We start from the raw sequence: 20251 nt of genomic DNA, 5'->3' as shown, positions 1-20251 counted from the left end.
TCGATATAATTTGAGATGAGACTCGTCCTACTAGGCAACATGTTTCCAATCATAAACAGTGAAATGTCGGTGTTGACGGGTCAAGCGAGGCGTAAAGCTTTGTGTTGTGCAGTCATCAAGGGTACATGAGTCAGCCTTCGGCTCCGAAAGTCCATATGGATGGTGCTTGTTTGAATGGTTTGCACATTGACACTTGTTGATGGCGCATCCCTGAAATGTGTAACAATTTGCGGAACAGTTGCACTTCCGTCACGTTGAACGACTCCCTTGTGTTGTCGTTGGTCCCATTCTTGCTGGATCTTTTTCCAGCCGCAGTCATGTCGAAGGTTTGATGTTTTTACCAGAGTCCTGATATTCATGGTACACTCGTCCAATGGTCGTGCGGGAAAATTCCCACTTCATTGCCACCTCGGACATGTTGTGTCTCACCGCTCGTGCCCCACTGTAACACCACGTTGAAACTCACTTAAATACTTAATAACCTGCCAACGTAGCAGCAGTAGTCGATCTAACAACTGCGCCAGACACTTGTTATCTTATATAGGCGTTGCCGACCGCAGCGCCGTATTCTGCCTGTTTACATATCATACATCTACATCTACATCTACATGAATACTCTGCAAATCACATTTAAATACCTGGCAGAGCGTTCATCGAACTATCTTCACAATTCTCTATTATTCCAATCTCGTATAGTGCGCGGAAAGAACGAACACCTATATCTTTCCGTACGAGCTCTAACTTCCCTTATTTTATAGCGGATATCTTTTCTCCCTATGTAGGTCGGTGTCAACAAAGTATTTTCACATTCGGAGGAGAAAGTTGGTGTTTGAAATTTCGTGAGAAGATTCCGTCGCAACGAGAAACGCCTTTCTTCTAATGATGTCCAGAACATATCCCGTATCATTTCAGTGACGCTCTCTCCCATATTTCGCCATAGCACAAAACGTGCTGCCCTTCTTTGAACTTTTTCGATGTACTCCGTTAGTCCTATCTGGTAAGGATCCCACACCGTGCAGCAGTATTCTAAAAGAGGACGGACAAGCATAGTGTAGGCAATCTCCTTAGTAGATCTGTTACATTTTCTAAGTGTCCTGCCAATACAACGCAGTCTTTGGTTAGCCTTACCCACATTTTCTGTGTGTTCCTTCCAATTTAAGTTGTTCGTAACTGTAATTTCTAGGTATTTAGTTGAATTTACGGTTTTTAGATTAGACTGATTTATCGTGTAACCGAAGTTTAACGTTTCCTTTTAGCACTCATGTCGATGACCTCACACTTTTCGTTATTTAAAGTCAACTGCCAATTTTCGCAACATTCAGATATCTTTTCCAAATCTTTCTACAATTTGTTTTGATCTTCTGGTGACTTTATTAGTCGATAAGCAACAGCGTCATCTGCAAACAACCTAAAACGGCTGCTCACAATGTCTCCCAAATCGTTTATATAGATAAGGAACAGGAAAGGGCCTATAACACTACCTTGGGGAATGCCAGAAATCACTTCTGTTTTACTCCACGACTTTCCGTCAGTTACTACGAACTGTGACCTCTCTGACAGGAAATCACAAATCTAGTAACATAACTGATACGATATTCCATAAGCACGCAATTTCACTACAAGTCACTTGTGTGGTACAGTGTCAAAAGCCTTCCGGAAATCCAAAAATAGGGAACCGATCTGAAATCCCTTGTCAATAGCACTAAAGACTTCATGCGAATAAAGAGCTAGTTGTGTTTCACAAGAACGATGTTTCCAAAATCCATGTTAACTGTGTGTCAATAGACCGTTTTCTTCGAGGTAATTCATAATGTTTGAACGTAATGTATGTTCCAAAATCCTGCTGCATATCGACGTTAATGATATAGGCCTGTAATTTAGTGGATTACACCTACTACGTTTCTTGAATATTGGTGTGACCTGTGCAACTTTCCAGTCTTTGGGTACGGATCTTTCATCAAGCGAACGGTTGTATATGATTGTTAAGTATGGAGCTAATGCATCAGCATACTCTGAAAGGAACCTAATTGGTATACAGTCTGGACCAGAAGATTTGCTTTTATTAAGTGATTTAAGCTGCTTCACTAATCCGAGAATATTTACTTCTACGTTACTGATGTTGGCACCTGTTCCTCATTCGAATTCTGGAATATTTACTACGTCATATGCATGCCTATACCAGTTTCTTTGACGCTACAGTGTAAATAAATCTTAAATCACCAATATGACTTTTCCTGTCATTTTATTGTAACAAATCGTACTAATAACGGCGCAATTTCGAGACGTTAAATGTGCTGGTGCTTATAAACAGTCTATATTTATAGGGTGTAGCGTATAACACAAATGAACCTTATACGGGCTTGTGCTACACGGCAAATACGATGTAGTGGTTTAGCACATTCCCTTTATGACGTAGCTAGCGTTCATGCATGTTGTTGGTTCTATTTTACGTGTCATATTGTCGACATATCGCAGATCTTATTTTGTGTTCACTTGGCGAAATGGCTCCTCAGTGTTAAATAATAGATCGTGACGTCGCAAAACACGTAGTAGGCTACGTCAACGTTAGCTATCTCGTCCAGGGTGACGTCGGCTTAAGAGTTCCTTCCGACTCGCGGCCGGTCTCTGTTCGCGGGGCTACCGCTGTTGTGACGTCACGGGTGATTCCGCTAATGGAGGAGGGCAGCGGCGCGTATCGCGGCTCCGGTGGTATGGGCCACCTCATTAATTAGGCGGCCCAGCCCGGGCTGATACGGTTACACGGGGCGCGGTTACACAGGCACGGTCCAGTGACAACTTGCTTCCCCCCCCCCCCCCCCTCTCGCTGTCTCTCTCTCTCTCTCTCTCTCTCTCTCTCTCTCTCTCTCTCCCTCTCTCTCTCTCTCTGTGAGGCTGCACCGTGACACCCGCAGCTCGGTGCTTGTGACGTATCTCGTTCGATATACGAATAGATACGAATGTATAAAAAGCCTGCCTTCATTGGCTCCTGTCACTGGTCAAGGAAATGATTACCCCGCAGACAGCGATTGTCTTAGCTTTCCACCCAAAGAGGACTGTCTCTCCGAAAACAGTGAGGCATGTTTTTCAGACTGTGCGCTGCATGATTTGCGTTGTTACTAGTGTTAGATTCATGACTTACCATTAGGTGCCGGTTCTGGTACGGCGACGTAGGCTTGAAACTCAAGTATGTGTATGCATTACACGTGCAGATATTAACATGGGTCTGGACAAGGTGAGCAGGGATTTACTCGTAAAGCTGTTTTATCAAAACAACATCAATGGTACTACTGCTCTTCGTGAGTATTAAAAGAATACAGAGAGGTCCTGTTTCCGCACCGAAGTGGAACAACACTATTCATAAGTTCGAATTACGTGCCGATTTGGGAATTGCTTCTGGGAGAGGCCGACGGTCAATTACGTCACGAATTGATCAAGACTTTACTGTCTGCAGGAATGCGAGACGCAGTGTGCGATCTTCAAGGAGTGCACGAACTGCGTCGCGCCGGCTGAACGATCCATGGTCCACCGTCAGAAATGTGCTGCGAACATTTGTGAAATGGTATCCCTCGTGCGGTTTTAGGCTGTCGTGAGTGCAGATGGCCGTCACATTGAGCCACATTTGTAACCCGGAACGTAAACATACTATGCTGTTAATAAATGTTACCTTCTCATCTAGAAATTAAAATGTGTTGCATTCAATGGTTTATTCGTCATTTTTCTCCTTACAAATGTTTCGACAAAGCTCCCTTGTGTTTCTCATGGCAGCCCTCATACGTAGCGAAAGTTTTATTTCAACCTCCCTGTATAACGATGGTCACTTGATTATGCATGTATGGGTAGACTTTAATTACTGACAGTGCCAAACTTGTGAATTAATTTGTTCGTCATAATACGAGGGTAGCTTAATTATCATCTCTAAAAATCAAGCTGCGACCATGAACCTTGATGTTGGTTCTGTCATATTCGATGTCACACGTGGATTTTGGCTGATTAGGATACATTTCATGCGTGAAAATTACCTCGCCGTCGCTTGGCACGTAATGGTGGTTTTTCGTCCAGTGAAGGAGGAAGAAGCCTCTGGGTGACATGTCATGAAAATACGGGGAAATGAGGCAAAGTTTCATAGCCCAGAGAAACAGCGTTGTGTCCTGTGCAGAATCACCTACGACGTTTTCCCGCAGCAACCACCCCTCTCTCCCCCTCTCCCAAGACGCTCCAGCTTGACACCATTGTAATCTCGTCAAAAGGTTTCGATAGTACTCTCCTGTAACTGTTCGCCCCTTACGAATATAGTATGTTAGTACCACACCGTGGGAGTCCCAAAAATCTCTCAGCATGATAGTTTAGTCTTACACACAATGGTGAGCCCACTTCTTGCTATGTTCCTTTGTTTCGTCGACACAGTGATTACATCCATTACTCGTTCATGGTGATTAGACGACCAAGAACGTCACTTTCATTGACCTGAGACAGCTGCTACATTTCCGCTGCTGTCTCTTTTCGGCAGCGTTTTGAATTGCTGTGAGCAAAAGGGATACCCAGCGAGTGGCGACCTTTGTCCTGTTCAAAACGTCGTATAGCATGATTTGATTCATGTCTGAATTTATATGCAACTTAATTTTCTGTGTATATAATTAAAATATTATGGTTAGCCTCGTGCAAGCTTCGGAGTGACCGCTTACACAATCAGGTGAGGTAAGAGGAACAATTATCTCAGTTATACAGTCACAGGAGTTTTATAATTATTCACTTTACCACACCTGAAGATGAAATTTAGCCTTCTTAAATATGTACTACAGTGCCTAAATTAAGTCACATGCCAGCGATTGGACATCCCTTTTACACTACCATCTCCGTGAAATTTGTGAGCTGCACGTGCCATTGAGTGTGAACATGAAAGTGCAGTATTTTGAAAACACCTGAATGGTACCTCGTATGTCATGGAACCGCTTAACATGCAAATGAAACAGCAGGCAAGCAGACTAATGCCTGACACAACAGCTTCTCTAACTCAACTGTATTTTGGGTGCTGAAGCAACCGCTCCAAGCACCGAGCAGAAACACTTGGTTTGCTCAATAACATCGGAGAAGCAGTGCTATTGACCGACGACGGGTCTTCTCAGCTTTTGTATTCCATAGATAGAATGGACTGTCCACTGAAAAACGTCCCATGCCAAACGCTGGACAGCCGGCCGGAGTGGCCGAGCGGTTCTAGGCGCTAGAGTCTGGAACCGTGCGACCGCCGCGATCGCAGGTTCGAATCCTGCCTCGGGCATGGATGTGTGTGATGTCCTTAGGTTAGTTAGGTTTAAGTAGTTTGAAGTTCTAGGGGACTGATGACCATAGAAGTTAAGTCCCATAGTGCTCAGAGCCAAACGCTGGACAATCAAATGGACCAACGTGGTGCAATGGGGCAACCATCAGCCTGGAGACCTTTTTATCGGTATTTTCTAGGACAATGAATCCATGCTGAAGCTAGATAACATTCCGTCATAATTTCTAAAATCATTGGGGGAAGTGGCAACAGATGACTATTCACGTCGATGTGTAGAATGCATGACTCTAGCGACATACCGTCTGACTTTCGGAAAAATACCGTCCACACATTTCCGAACATTGCGAGAGTTTACAAGTGCGAAAATCATCGCACAATCAGCTTAACAGCTCATGCATCCAAGTTGCTGACAAGAATAACATACAGAAAAATGGAAAAGAAAACTGTGTTTTTAGGTTGGTAATGCAAGCGAGGCTTAAGAAAAATCAAGACACGTTCATAGGATTTGTCGACCTGGAAAAAGTGTTCGACAACGTAAAATGGTGCAATATGTTCGAAATTCTGAGAAAAATAGGGGTAAGCTATAGGGAGAGACGGGTAATATAGAACATGTACAAGATCCAAGAGGGAATAATAAGAGTGGACGAACAAGAACGAAGTGCTCAGATTCCGCCCCTACTGTTCAGTCTGTACATCGACGAAGGTATGATGTAAATAAAAAAAAGGTTTAGGAATGGAATTAAAATTCAAAGCGAAAGGATGTCAATGATGCGATTGCTATCCAGAATGAAAATGCAGAAGAATTACATGGTCCGCTGAATGGAATGAACAATCTAATGAGTACAGAATATGGTTTGAGAGAAGAAAGACGAAAGTAATGAGAAGTAGCAGAAATGAGAAACAGTGAGAAAATTCCATCGGGACTGATGGTCACAAAGTAGATGAAGTTAAGCAATTCTGCTACGTAGGCAGTAAAATATCCAATGACAGAGGGAGCAAAGAGGACATCAAAAGCAGACTAGCAATGGCGAAAAGGGCATTCCTGGCCAAGATACGCCTACAAGTATCAAACATAGGCCTCAATTTGAGGAAGAAATTTCTGAGAATGTACGTCTGGAGTACAGCATTGTATGGCAGTGAAACATGGACTGTGGAGAAACCGGAATAGAAGAGAATTGAAGCATTTGAGATGTGGTGCTACAGACGAATGTTGAAAATTAGGTGGACTGATAAGGATAGGGATGAGTAGGTTCTGCGCAGGATCGAAGAGGAAATGAATATTTGGGAAACACAGATAAGGAGACGGGACAGGGTGATAGACATCTGTTGAGACATGAGGGAATGACTTCCATGGTACTAAAGGGAGCTGTACAAGGCAAAAACTGTAGAGGAAGACCGAGATTGGAATACATCCAGCAAATAATTGAGGATGCAGGCTGCAGGTGCTACTCTGAGATGAAGGGGTTAGCACAGGAGAGGGGCCGCATAAAGCCAAGCAGAAGACTGATGACCAAAAAAAAAAAAAAAGGGCTACTGACCTCTGACCTGTTTTCTCATATATACATTTTCGAATTCACATGACAACACTAATCCATTGTTTAAGTGTAGCGTCTCCTACGTTTTTCTTATACTGTCAAAAGTTAAGCGCCCTTGTTGCGAAACTTTTAACTCCCGCAAGAAGTGAAACTACTTGAGATAAGCTACTAATTTAAAGGTGAACGATTCTTATTAACCATTTAGACTTATAACTTAATGCTAAATTGTCAACGGACATTAATAATAACAATTTGGACAAGATGTCGAACTGAACTATTGCAGAAGGCTATGTTATAAGTTCCAATGCGTTGGGTGGATAAAGGATGCGGTTGTTTCCGTACAAAAAGCAATCAAAAAATTGTTATTGTACTTCCTATCTCAGTTATCGTTCAGATAACTTAGCGATATCCAATATTCAGCCCTGAGATGAGAACATAAACTAACTTACCTTTAGTATGACCGTTTTAAATAAATACTGAACTTAAAAGATATTATGAGAAAGATAGTTGCCACTCACCAGACGAAGGCCTTAGGGGCCGAAAGCGTTATTTATACATTTTGTTTGGTGTGCCTATCTGCGACTCAGCATCTCCGCTATACATTGAGTGGCAACTTTCCTTTTCATAATATTGTTACGTTCCATCCTGGATTTTTCATTGTTTCAAAACTGAAAAGATAACGGTATCCAGACCGGAAGGGACCAGTTCTGTTCTTTAGTTTTGTAATTAACTGAGAAACTTGTCGAAAGCTTTGCTTTTAATTTTTTTTTTTAAATTACTTAAAAGCAATATGGAAGCAACCAACTTGCTAGTTACCGTCTTTGACGAAATGTAATCTGAAATAATTAGTAAAGATCATTTACGATAAAATTGAAACATGAATGAAAGTCGAATTTATCTCTAGCAGTGTGAAAGGCAACCCTTCCAAATATATAGTCTTATTTTTTGATAGGTTGCTTAAATACTGACTTTGTTAAATAAATGATAGGCTAGCATTCTCGTGACACATAATTACATTTACTGAAATCGTAGCCCTTCAATATATTTGTTCTGTTTTAAATGACAAAGGCAACAGGTTAAGAAATGTTTGTAATATTAATACTAATAGTTGCTGCTACTACTTATACAATTCTAAATACACGAATACTTGGAAGTTCTTGCCTTGTAGCACATGAACAATCGTCGAATAAATTTATACAGTTATTTCACGTCTCTGTTAACATAGATGAATACGGATCGACGTGACGCCTTCCAGAGGAAGTGCTTTTGAACTGCCAGTGACGCAATTACTTGCACGCATTTCATTTCAGGAAGAATATTGCGACTGCGTCAAATAGTTTACTGAGGCACCCGCTCCGGTTACCGAAGCTTCATAGTAAAATTTCTTCGCACAGTGATCAATATTTTTAATTGAGTGCTTCACAACACAGACTGCATCACAGCACTGCCTACAGGAGAGTCCCAAAATGTTCTTCTCTATCTTTGCCGCTGTGCGTATCAAGCTCAGGTAAACAACGCGTCAAAGGAAAAAGCTCTGTAATTCCCTGAGTTACTTGAATGGTTATTATAAATTTGAATTTAACGTAATGTAAATACCTGGGATGCAGAAGAGCTGTTCACACTTATGTGAAATGACCATATTATACTTTGCATTACAATGAACAACCCACGTACATAATTAAAACATTCAGTTGTTTTAATTCAGAGATACGACGATGATATGACATTCTTTACAATAATATTAATATCTATCACAATAATAGAGACGTTCAATCAAATGTAATTCTTTAAGAAAAATTAAAATTTATGGTGTCGTTATTTACACAATGTCAGAGGAATATAGTCCGGCAGCTAAAAAAACGTTCTTCGTATTTTATAAGAGAAGGATAATTGTAGTCGAGTAAAAACCGACTACAGCGGGATTCATCGCTTCAAGTCACTCGTGTTCATTCACCGGTTGTCCACTGGCATCGCTTTTAACGCCTCTTCAAGCGTCGATTAGCATTGACTGCAGCAACGTTTGGCTTTTTCGGAACTTCTCGACCACTGTAACCAGTTCTTTCTAATTCTTCGCTCACTGACTGTACTAGCTGGACTGCTGGATGATTAGTTCCCTCCTTCCCCTTCCATCCCCTCCCCTCCCCAACATATACACACACTGCCAATGGTTCGTGTCCATCTTCACTTCACAGTCACATCACCAAAAGTCTACTTGGGCAGCTTTCGAACGGGTGAAATGTCCGTGTTGGATTTGTTACTCGTATGACAACCGAGTAGTCCACATTCGAAGTTACTGATCTCTCCTGATTGAGCCACTTTGCTGTTACTGCTTCTCCCCTGACAAGACAATAATCCTCGCCTCTTTTGTACTGACCTGTCTTTACATCTAGTGGTCAACTGTGCATTACATAGGAGCGCACACTTTTGATCAGGTAGTATATGTCATCTGTCAGCCACACAGTGGTTAGTTGTCACTGTTGTATATGAATGACTTGCCCACTGGAAACAACGCTGAAAATTTTCTTACGGCCTATGTAGCGACTGCAGAAGATTCGCTCTTCCAACTTTCGTATTTTGTGACGGTCGTTAACATTCACGCATCTCGGCTAATCGCATATGCGGAGCTGTAAAGGCGAGTGCTGCTACTGTGAGAGCCTTCGGCGGCGACCGCGCAGACGCGTTCGCGATACGCCCGTCTCCCCTCGCGGGCTCGCCGCGCCGCCTTATAAAAATTTCAGGCCGCTAAATATTTCAGCTGAGCGCGGTCCCCTCCCCCGACGCGGCTCAGCCAGGCAGCAGGCAGCCAGCTGCTTTAAAACGGCGGCGCGCGACGTCAAAACAACGCGGCGCCTGTTTGTGCAGCAGGGGCGGCGGCGGGCGTCCGCTGTGTAAACAGCGTCGCGATCAGCCGCGGGCGACGAGCCAGCGCAGCCACCATAGCGCCGCGCTTCGCGGCCGGGGGGCGATCGCAAGCGACTGCTCTGCCGTCTGCCGGCCACTGCTTACGGTGGACATGTACCGCCACAAAACGCAAAGGCAAACTACATCTTTAAAAGGCAACTAGCGAAGCGCTCCGGCTTTGCACGGTCAGCAGCAAATACAATACTGGCCATTAAAATTGCTACGCCACGAAGATGACGTGCTACAGACGCGAAATTTAACCGACAGGAAAAAGATTCTGTGATATGCAAATGATTAGCTTTTCAGAGCATTCACACAACGTAGGCGCCGGTGGCGACACCTACATCGTGCTGACATGAGGGAAGTTTCCAACCGATTTCTCAAACACAAACAGCAGTTGACCGGCGTTGCCTGGTGAAACGTTGTTGTGATGCCTCGTGTAAGGAGGAGAAATGCGTCCCATCACGTTTCTGCGCCGTGCTGGATCCCAGCGGACTCGTATCACTAGCAGTCGAGATGAAAGGCATCTTATCCGCGTGGCTGTAACGGATCGTGCAGCCACGTCTCCATCCCTGAGTCAACAGACGGTGCCGGCAGCAGGTGCCCGAGCGATTCTAGGCGCTTCAGTCTGGAACCGCGCGACCGCTACGGTCGCAGGTTAGAATCCTGCCTCGGGCATGTATGTGTGTGATGTCCTTAGGTTAGTTAGGGGACTGATGACCTCAGATGACCTCAGATGTTAAGTCTCATAGTTCTCAGAGCCATTTCAATCTTTTTTTTTTTTTTTTTTTTTTTCTTCAACGGATGGGGACGTTTGCAAGACAACAACCATCTGCACGAACAGTTCGACGACGTTTGCAGCTTGGAGACCGTGGCTGCGGTTACCCTAGACGCTGCATCACAGACAGAGCGGCTGCGATGATGTACTCAACGACGAACCTGGGTGCACGAATGGCAAAACGTCATTTTTTCGGATGAATCCAGGTTCTGGTTGCAGGATCATGATGGTCGCATCCGTGTTTGGCGACATTGCGGTGAACGCACATTGGAAGCGTGTATTCGTCATCGCCATACTGGCGTATCACGCGGCGTGATGGCATGGGGGTGCCATTGGTTACACGTCTCGGTCACCTCTTGTTCGCATTGACGGCACTTTGAACAGTGGACGTTACATTTCAGATGTGTTACGACCCGTGGCTCTACCCTTCATTTGATCCCTGTGAAACCCTACATTTCAGCAGGATAATGCACGACCGCATGTTGCAGGTCGTGTACGGGCCTTTCTGGATACAGAAAATGTTCGACTGCTGCCCTGGCCAGCACATTCTCCAGATCTCTCACCAATTGAAAATGTCTGGTCAATGGTGGCCGAGCAACTGGCTCGTCACAATACGCCAGTCACTACTCTTGATGAACTATGGTATCGTGTTGAAGCTGCATGGGCAGCTGTAGCTGTATACACCATTCAAGCTCTGTTTGACTCAATGCCCAGGCGTATCAAGGCCGTTAATACGGCCAGAGGTGGTTGTTCTGGGTACTGATTTCTCAGGATCTATGCACCCAAATTGCCTGAAAATGTAATCACATGTCAGTTCTAGTATAATATCTTTGTCCAATGAATACCCGTTTATTATCTGCATTTCTTCTTGGTGTAGCAAGTTTAATGGTCAATAGTGTATATATAAGTTGGTAACAGAGGGAATCAAACCTGAGCTGGCTGATTCCCAGTCAGGGCATTTGACCTGGCGGCCAAGGCGCCGTTGCCTTAGTTACTCCACAAAAATCCCTCGTACTGTACCCTTGCACAATATGCTACACACTGTTTGAAAGAAAAACTGTGACCTGATGCTACGAGCAACTTGGTACTCGGAAGGAATAACGTCACACCGCAGCATGCACGGTCGGAAAGAGAAAGCTGTGTCCCTTCTCTGAGTTGACCGTAGTGCTACTAATCATCATTCCAGCACTCCACATTGGTTTATAGTTCTCCTGAAGAGTGTGCTACAAAATATGTTTTCTTCCGTTTTATTTGCATACCGGTAAAGATAACTCGCGTGATTTTCATGCGATTTCCGGCTCCGGGCGTGAACAGCGTCAGATATGATCACTGTGAAGGACACGGAGACGCCGCGTGTGCTTGTGAGACAGAATTATCAGCACTTTACAGTTTGGAAGAGTCCTCATCGTGGTTCTCCAGTTCATGAGCTGATCGAATTGTATAATTTCCAGATCTGCGGGACATTCAGATGTGACAGTGGCTCGATGACTGACTACATTGAAGTTGACGGCTGACAAACTCTTCCTCAGTGTTCCGGTTGACCACGACTGACCACCACAAGGGATGGTCGTCGTATTGTTCTACGAGCACACAGTGGTCTCCCCTGTGACAGGCAATCGAGAAGAAGTAATGGACCCCCTGCAACGCCCTGTGTCACCATGCCCCAATGGTCGGAGATCGGCAGTAGCAGGACCAGGGAAATACAGCCGCATTGTCATTAACACCACAACACAAACGGCTGTTTTTGGGATGTTACCAGACCGGGAAGCGTGGTCAGCCGTATTCCTATATTTCTCCAAGGTGGAGCGTGCGGAACTTAGTGTAAGGTCGGCAAAGGACCAGTTAAGGTCAAAGTTCATAATGAGAAAAGTTTCTAAGTCCGGTGAAGCAAAATTAACCCTGTGGTGCACATGTCCACTGGGATGAACAGCTCTTAATGGTCGCTTCTTTGGCGTTTCGAATAAGCCCTGAGGCTGCAAATGCACGCAGGCTACAGCAATAGTAGGAGAACTCCACTGGAGTGGTCTGTGTGTACGACCGATTAAAAAGCCCGAAAAACTGACATTAATAGCTGTCCTCTACAGTGGACAAGTGCACAGTAGGGTTTAAGCAAACCAAAAGATATAACAAGTCAGCAAATTTTCTAAGTTCAGTGCAGCCAGTGAAAAGAAAGTACTAACATAAATATAATCTGAAGGCAGAAGACCTCTAGAACGAAAGCAAACACTGTTGGAAAATATTACTAATTAGTAATTACACAAAACAATTTCAACGGCAAAATACGTACATCGAAGAAGCAATTATGGAAGTAAACGAAAGGTTCAAAAGTGTGATTAAAATTCAGGATGAAAGAATATGAATGAAAAGATTCGCTGAAGACATTGCTGTCCTCAGTGAAGATGAAGAAGAATTACAGGATCTGTTGAATGGAATAAGCAGTCTAACGAGTACAGAACATGAATTGAGAGTAAATCGCAAAATAAGATGTACCTGAACTGAGAATCGTGAGACACTTAACATCAAAATTGTGGATCACAAAATACACTAAATTAAGGAATTCTGCCATCTTGCAAGCAAAGAGGACACGAAAAGCGCTCTGGCACTGGGAAGAGGGCATTACTGGAGAAGAGAAGTCTTTTAGTATCAAACATTGGCGTTAATTTCAAAAAGAAATTTCTGAGAATATGTGTTTGGTGTACAGCAGAAGAGAATCGAAGCGTCTGAGATGTGGTGCGATAGGAGATTGATGCAAATCAGGTAGAATGATAAGATAAGGATATGGAAGCGAACGGCAGATTGTAAAACCTGTAGGGCAAGGCACAGATGTGGATACGTGAAACAAATAATAGGGTGGAAGTGCTGCACTGAGATAAAGAAGTTAGCGCAGCAGGGGAATTCAAGGCGGACCGCATCGAACCAGTCAGAAGATAATGCGCATGGCGTGCATCGTGCATGCTTATGTGACTTTTGTAGGCCAATTTGAGATTCTTTCCCAGCTTGACGTACCACAAGTGTCCTATGTCAACCTGGTTCATATTGACTTTACCTGTACCTGTTAGGTACTTTGTAAACAGTTGCCATTTAAACTCTGTGTATCGGTTTGTTCAGATTCCTGTAACGAAGTCCCCTGGTGATCCTCCACAATACAGTATCACGTCCCGCACTATGATTTCATACTTCGAAATATTTGGTAAAATACCATTCAGCATACTTATGTTCACGTCGTCTTCACGTGGGGACTCGGGCGTCAGTGTCAAACGGAAATAATCATCGAAGATAAACAGCTCCCACTCTCCATAGTTCCATGAACGTTCCTCTCACTATCATCGGAGTCATTAAAGTGGTATTATACAAAGTCGTCGTGTTTATCTTCGGATTTCCAGTCCTGCAATGTGCAACCCTCGGCCGGCGATACCCACGTTATGCTGAACAGCGGACGTCACCTCCTACTGAATGGGGTAAAGCCGTAGCGCAGGAGACTCTTTACAGTTTCGATTCAATCCGCTAATGACCCATCGCTGTCACCCGTGTGCCATATGTTGCGCTTTGTGTAACCTGCTTACAGCTGTTCATTGCTCCCAGGCCGTAAGGATTATTTCGCTCGCAGTACAGCAGTGCGTTGATCTGACCAGTGATCTAAAGGCGTACAATACAAATTCCAAGCGGATCCAACTGTTAATTTCTCTTATGTTCAGAGCGATGCAGAGCATGTACCACAACAGAAATCACGTACTCTGCGACAGAGTTGTGTCTTCATTTCTTTCGCAAACACTAGTTCATAGCCTGCTATACGATGCAAGAACTACATTTTCGCTGCTATAGTTGACTATTATGAGGGTCCACATCTTACTTTATCAAATTAAAATAAGGAATTTCTTCTTACTCTAGGTGCCACTTTTCGTTGCAGTATTCCAATTCTGAATTTAAGGTCTTTTTTTAGATTTATATAGGTATCATGAAATTAGTTTGTAATGTACGTATAAGCTTAATGAATAAACTTCCAGACTTATTCAAATCACACTTGCACTTTGATTATGTTTTCATTTTTTCTGTATTTTTATATTAAATTCCTTGTATACGTGGTTCAACTTATATGACTTAGAATTTTACTTTCTGCATTATGATAATTTCATTATATACAAATAATACTGTCACGGACTGTAAAACGTGCCTTCATTTCCATACCTTTTGAATAATGTAGCTTACTGCATCCTTTCTCTTGGCTGAAACCGAAGAAGTTTCAGTCGTTCAAAACCGTAGACCATGCTTCCTGTATAGCGATTGTTATTTCGTTAGGAAAATAAGCTATAGTCCTCCATCAACTTAATATTTCCTACTGCACATCTGTTTTGAATTCTTTCATAGTCACTGAATAAACTAGATTTTCTTCCTCTCTCGGTAAGATTAACTGTAATCAGTATTTTATCTTTTGTCAACAATTTTCTGGGATTAGCATCAGATACTATAACAAGAATGTAGCAAACGTATGTTCCTGTAATTAGTCATAGCTCCATTATCTTCTTTGGAGGTTTTGTTTACATTACTTCATTTTAATATCTCAAAAATTAGTAATGAAACCATCTTAATAATCTATATCCTGTAAGTTATATATTCATATTGCATTTTCCATTGTTAACTTTAATATTTGTTGCTAGCAGGTCTTTATCATGTTAGCGCCAACTCTAATTGCTTTATGTATAGTTACAAGCGTTCTCGCTTCACTCCTTGCTAGTAGCTTTTTAAGTTAGTCCGCTTTAGATCTAAAATTAAAATTATTTGAGGAATAATTCACTTCGTGTTTGTTTAGCTATTTAGCTTCATAAATGTTATCTTGATACCGACACATCGCGAATCCAATTTGATTGACATAACAGTCAAAGATTTCCAGATTTCGAGTAGTTTTCCATTTCATACATTTAGTATTTGAAAAATATTACTAGTATAATGTTTTTATTGAATAGTCCTCCCCATTCTATTTATTCCTTTGTCATGTCCTAATCCTTGTTGTGTCCTTATTCCCCTCAGCCTTCCTCTTGATTTGTCTTGGCTTTTGATGCAACAGCTCTCTGGTACTTGATCATTGTTTGCTTATACAATCAGTGTCAAATTGACTAATGCAACAAGGGCTTGCTCTAAGGTTACGTGTAGTACTGGTGCTTTCATCTGTTAACAGATGTGGCCTGAATGTATCAATGCCATTATCCAATATAGAAAATAATCAAAATATCCACGGGTGTGCTGCCGGTCTATAGTGCCCGTTGGACACTATAGACCGGCAGCACACCCGTGGATATTTTGATTATCAAATACGCCGGGAGAAACTCAAGAATCACAATATAGAAAATGTTTACTGTTTTAGAAAAGTATTTCTAAAAAGCATATGAAACAATAATTTCCCTAAAACATGATTCTGCTTGGCACAAGAGCGAGGAAGCAGATTTACTTCTTGACTATATTTACCGAGAAACATATTGTGTATGAAGTCATAAAATGTAAAGGTTTGACTCAAAAACTCTTAAATGAACTTGCATTCAGAATGAGTTTGGTTCGACTTCCTTTTGTCCACCATCTTTTCCTATATATCGTGTTTTTTCTGTTGTTTCAGTCCAGATTGGTTTTGATGCACCTCTCCACGCTAGTGCATATGTGGAAGCATCTACATGGCTGAGATGCCTCTGCAACTTATGTTCACTTTAGTCTCCTTGCTGTAGTCAATCATTTGCCTTCTTTATAATTTTTGCACCTCTCGCTTTCGTCTATACCAAATTGCTTCATGCCTCAAGATGTGTTCTTTCAACTGATCCCTTTTCCCCAACTCGATTCAGTGCTTTCTCATTAATTATTGGATCCACCCACATAATCTTCTGCGTTATTCTATGGACAACACCACAAAAAGAGCTATTTTCTTTTCGTTTGAACTGTTCATCGCCCGCGTTTCACTTGCAACCACTTCGTAAACTCTCCGATTGCTAGGATAGTTCAGGCGAGAATTCCGTGTCAAACTCGTACCTCTACTCTTGTCTTATGTAGCCTGGAGCTACACTGTCGACGGGACGATAGACTGTGGTTTTCCTATATCCCAATACATTACAAGGCTGCTAAGTATACGGCTTATCTAGTATGTATTTGTAAACAGATTAAGCCTATGCGAAGCAGAATTTCACGGTCAGCTGAGCATTTATCTAGCTGAGAGTGGGAACGCTTCCAAAAGCGAAAACATCATAAATAACAGACGGGTGTTTCACGAATGCAAGAAGAGTAGCGCCAGCACCAGGCGTGAAGAGTGTATCACATGATGCAGCTGGTGCAGTCGGTATTCAACACCCTTCAGAAGGACAGCGCTTGTCCAGAACAGACGGTGCGTATACAGAGCTCGCTCGCGATGTAGGCTGCGAGCGCACGTCGCAGCGGAGCGGACAGCCGGGTGGGGACGGCGCATGACCCTTCACGAGCCCTTCCTGCTCATTCCTCTCCACCTCTCCCCTCGTCCTGCAGAGTAGAATAAGCTGACAGCCGAGTGTGCCTAACGATAAGTGTGTTGTGTGTTGAAGGTTGCCCGCCCCGCCCTGCCACGACCACGACCATGGCCGGCTGAAGTGCCGCCGTTCCCACCCGGCGCCGGTTTCCGCCACGCAGAGGCGCTATGGCCGCACTAGGAGTCTACTAGCGCCAGCGGCAGCAGCAGCTCCAGCGCCGTCACCATGAGCCTGCCGGCGCGCCTGCGGGGATGGCTCACCGGCTTCGCGGCCATCGCGTCTGTGCCCATCCCCTTCGCCGACCTGCGCTCCGCCATCTGGGCCAAGCTGCACGAGCCCAAGTCGCAGCGCAAGCTCATCCTTGTCATCGTGTCGATCGCACTACTGCTCGACAACATGCTCTATATGGTGATCGTGCCCATAATCCCCGACTACCTGCGCTACGTTGGCGCTTGGGGTCCACCTCCAACAGTGCCGCCCCCGGACCCCAACGCGACGACCACAGTGGCGCCGCCCAAAGGTGCACCAGTGCATCGGGACCACCACGGACAGGACTCCGCCACGGGGATCTTGTTCGCCAGCAAAGCCATGGTGCAGCTTATGGTGAACCCGTTCTCTGGGGCCCTTATCGATCGCATTGGCTACGACGTGCCCATGATGATCGGCTTAACCATCATGTTCCTGTCGACGGCAGTGTTCGCCTGCGGACGTAGCTACGGCGTACTCTTCTTTGCGCGTAGCTTGCAAGGCGTGGGATCTGCCTTCGCAGACACATCCGGTCTCGCGATGATCGCCGATCGTTTCACGGAGGAGTCAGAGCGCTCCAAAGCCCTGGGTATCGCTCTCGCCTTCATCAGTTTCGGCTGCCTCGTAGCACCACCATTCGGAGGAGCGCTGTATCAGTTCGCTGGAAAGGAGGTTCCCTTCCTGGTACTGGCTTTCGTTTCTCTCCTCGACGGTTTCATGCTTCTTCTTGTCATGAAGCCTATCAAAGAGCAGATCAAAGATTCACAGCGGGAGCGTGTCGCAGGAACTCCAATATGGAGGCTCTTCATCGATCCTTACATCGCTGTGTGTTCTGGAGCACTAATGATGTCCAATGTAGCGCTCGCTTTCCTCGAACCCACAATTTCCCTCTGGATGGAGGACAATCTGACGACGGATAACTGGAAGATCGGAATGATCTGGCTGCCAGCATTCTTCCCTCACGTGTTCGGCGTTGCCCTGACTGTGAAGATGGCAAAACAATATCCTCAGTACCAGTGGTTAATGGCGGCTGGTGGTCTCGCTCTAGAAGGTCTCTGTTGCTTCATAATCCCATTTGCGACGTCGTACAAAGCGCTGATGGTTCCCATATGTGGCATCTGCTTCGGTATAGCGCTGATAGACACCGCGCTCCTACCTACACTTGGCTATCTTGTGGATGTGCGCTACGTCTCTGTGTACGGAAGTATTTACGCCATCGCAGATATCTCATACTCGGTGGCATACGCAGTGGGTCCCGTTATAGCGGGCGGTGTCGTCGAAGCAATCGGCTTCACAGCTCTCAACGTTGGTATTGCTTTCGCAAACCTACTGTACGCCCCTGCATTGATGTATCTCAGGCACATTTATGACTTCAAGCCGTTGGAGAACGAGGCAAATATACTGGTGGGAGATCCGCCCGACAAGCAGTATCAGACCTACACGATGCAAGACCAACGACCGGTTTCTACAGACCTCAAAAATCATCTCGAATACTCTCGCTTTCAGGAGGATGAATCGCAAGGTATTCAGGAGACGAATGTCGACAAGGCATTAGAGGTAAATGGGTATGCCCCCACAGTTACAGGAGGATACTACCAGCAAGAGCAGCCTCCACAACAACAGTATGCTCAGGAGCCAAGTTACCAGCCTCAAGTAAATCAAACTCAAGCTTTCCAGTCACAACAACCAGCAGGAGCGCAATCATACCACACCGCACCAGTCCAGCAAAGCTACCAACCAGCGGCACCGACTCAGCCATTCCAGTCACAAAGTGGGTACCAGGCTCAAGCGTATCAGAGTCAAGGCTATCAGCAACAAGGTTACCAGGCCCAACAGCAGGGATACCATCAACCACAGAATTACCAAGTGCAACAGGGCTACCAACCGTCAACTCAGGCCTACCAGAGGCCTACAGCGAGCGTTGCGAGGTCGTCACAAGATCAGGCTCCGGCTCGGCAAACGGACACGAACCCGTTTAGGGTGGCAGCGAGTGAACCACCACCTGTGCAACAGCCCCAGCCCCTAAGTGACAAGAACCCCTTCAGGCAGGGCTTTGGCTATTAAAATGTAAAAATTATAGCGTTCGGAAATGAAGACTGATACTCCCCTATCTACGTGTGTGTGTGAATGTGTTTATGTGTGTCTGTGTGCAAGTGCCGGGGAAAGGTATGGAAAGACAAAGAGGGAAGATGAGGTTAGACGAAGCACGAAAGTGAATGTGGTAATATAACTTAGGATTTAAGCAATAAACGAGTGTTTCTTTCTTTCCACTGGATCCACGAAATTTTTCTTTGGGATTCGTGAAATTCAAAACTCACAATGTAAGGTTCATCGTCACCGGAAGCGAAAAAGTGGAAGTTATGTGATAAGAATGTGAACTCGTCGAATTTAACTTTTGTTAAACATACTACATCATATCATTCCATCCTCAATGGTTTAAATTTAGAAGTAAGTCCTCTGGAACACTGTACTCATATTATTTTGGTTTATGAAGATCAGCAATAAATTTCATCCTACCATCTGGCCATGCCAACGACAACAAAATGAAGCATCATGAGGCGAAGAATGTACTGATTTGTAGATCATCCACGAACTGCTGCACCTCAAAAACACTAGTGCTGATTCCGTAATATTCTGAGAAGTCTCAGTAATGTCCGCCTTTATTTTTAGAGACGTGTAGTTTATTGGAGCACTTTGATGTCTGCTACTGAATATATGGATTCATTTACGGTATGGAGTTTAGTTAGATTGTACAAAATGATTTTAAGAGTTAAAAAGACACTCGTGGAACATATCGTTCGCGTATTCATAGATAGTGTTACTTGTTTTTGTAAAGAAACTTAGGTGAACACAATTGATCATTTTGAATACTCGTTGTTATTGGACATATATTTATATAAATATATACATATATAATTATGTAAAAATAGTGTATAGGTTTTTAAATGATGTAACTATGTATATAGACAAGCTGAAAGTTATTTCCTTCCTAAATCATACACTAGGAGACTTGACCTTTGTTCTATGGTATTAGCATCAG

General features: G+C 44.0%; 1 protein-coding gene across 1 annotated transcript in view; it reads left to right on the top strand.

Moving 5' to 3' along the window:
- Positions 1 to 20019, top strand: part of LOC126477192 (vesicular acetylcholine transporter) — a 75519-nt gene extending 55500 nt beyond the window's left edge. Inside the window, exon 2 of the mRNA XM_050103599.1 lies at positions 17041 to 20019. Within this exon, the coding sequence (XP_049959556.1) occupies positions 17191 to 19275 (2085 nt within the window). The 5' untranslated portion in view covers positions 17041 to 17190 and the 3' untranslated portion in view covers positions 19276 to 20019. The remainder of the gene's footprint in view (positions 1 to 17040) is intronic.
- Positions 20020 to 20251: the final 232 nt, after the last annotated feature.

The sequence above is a fragment of the Schistocerca serialis genome, chromosome 1, assembly GCF_023864345.2.
Source record: "Schistocerca serialis cubense isolate TAMUIC-IGC-003099 chromosome 1, iqSchSeri2.2, whole genome shotgun sequence".
Taxonomy (NCBI): domain Eukaryota; kingdom Metazoa; phylum Arthropoda; class Insecta; order Orthoptera; family Acrididae; genus Schistocerca; species Schistocerca serialis.
This window is presented reverse-complemented; position numbering and strand designations above follow the sequence as displayed.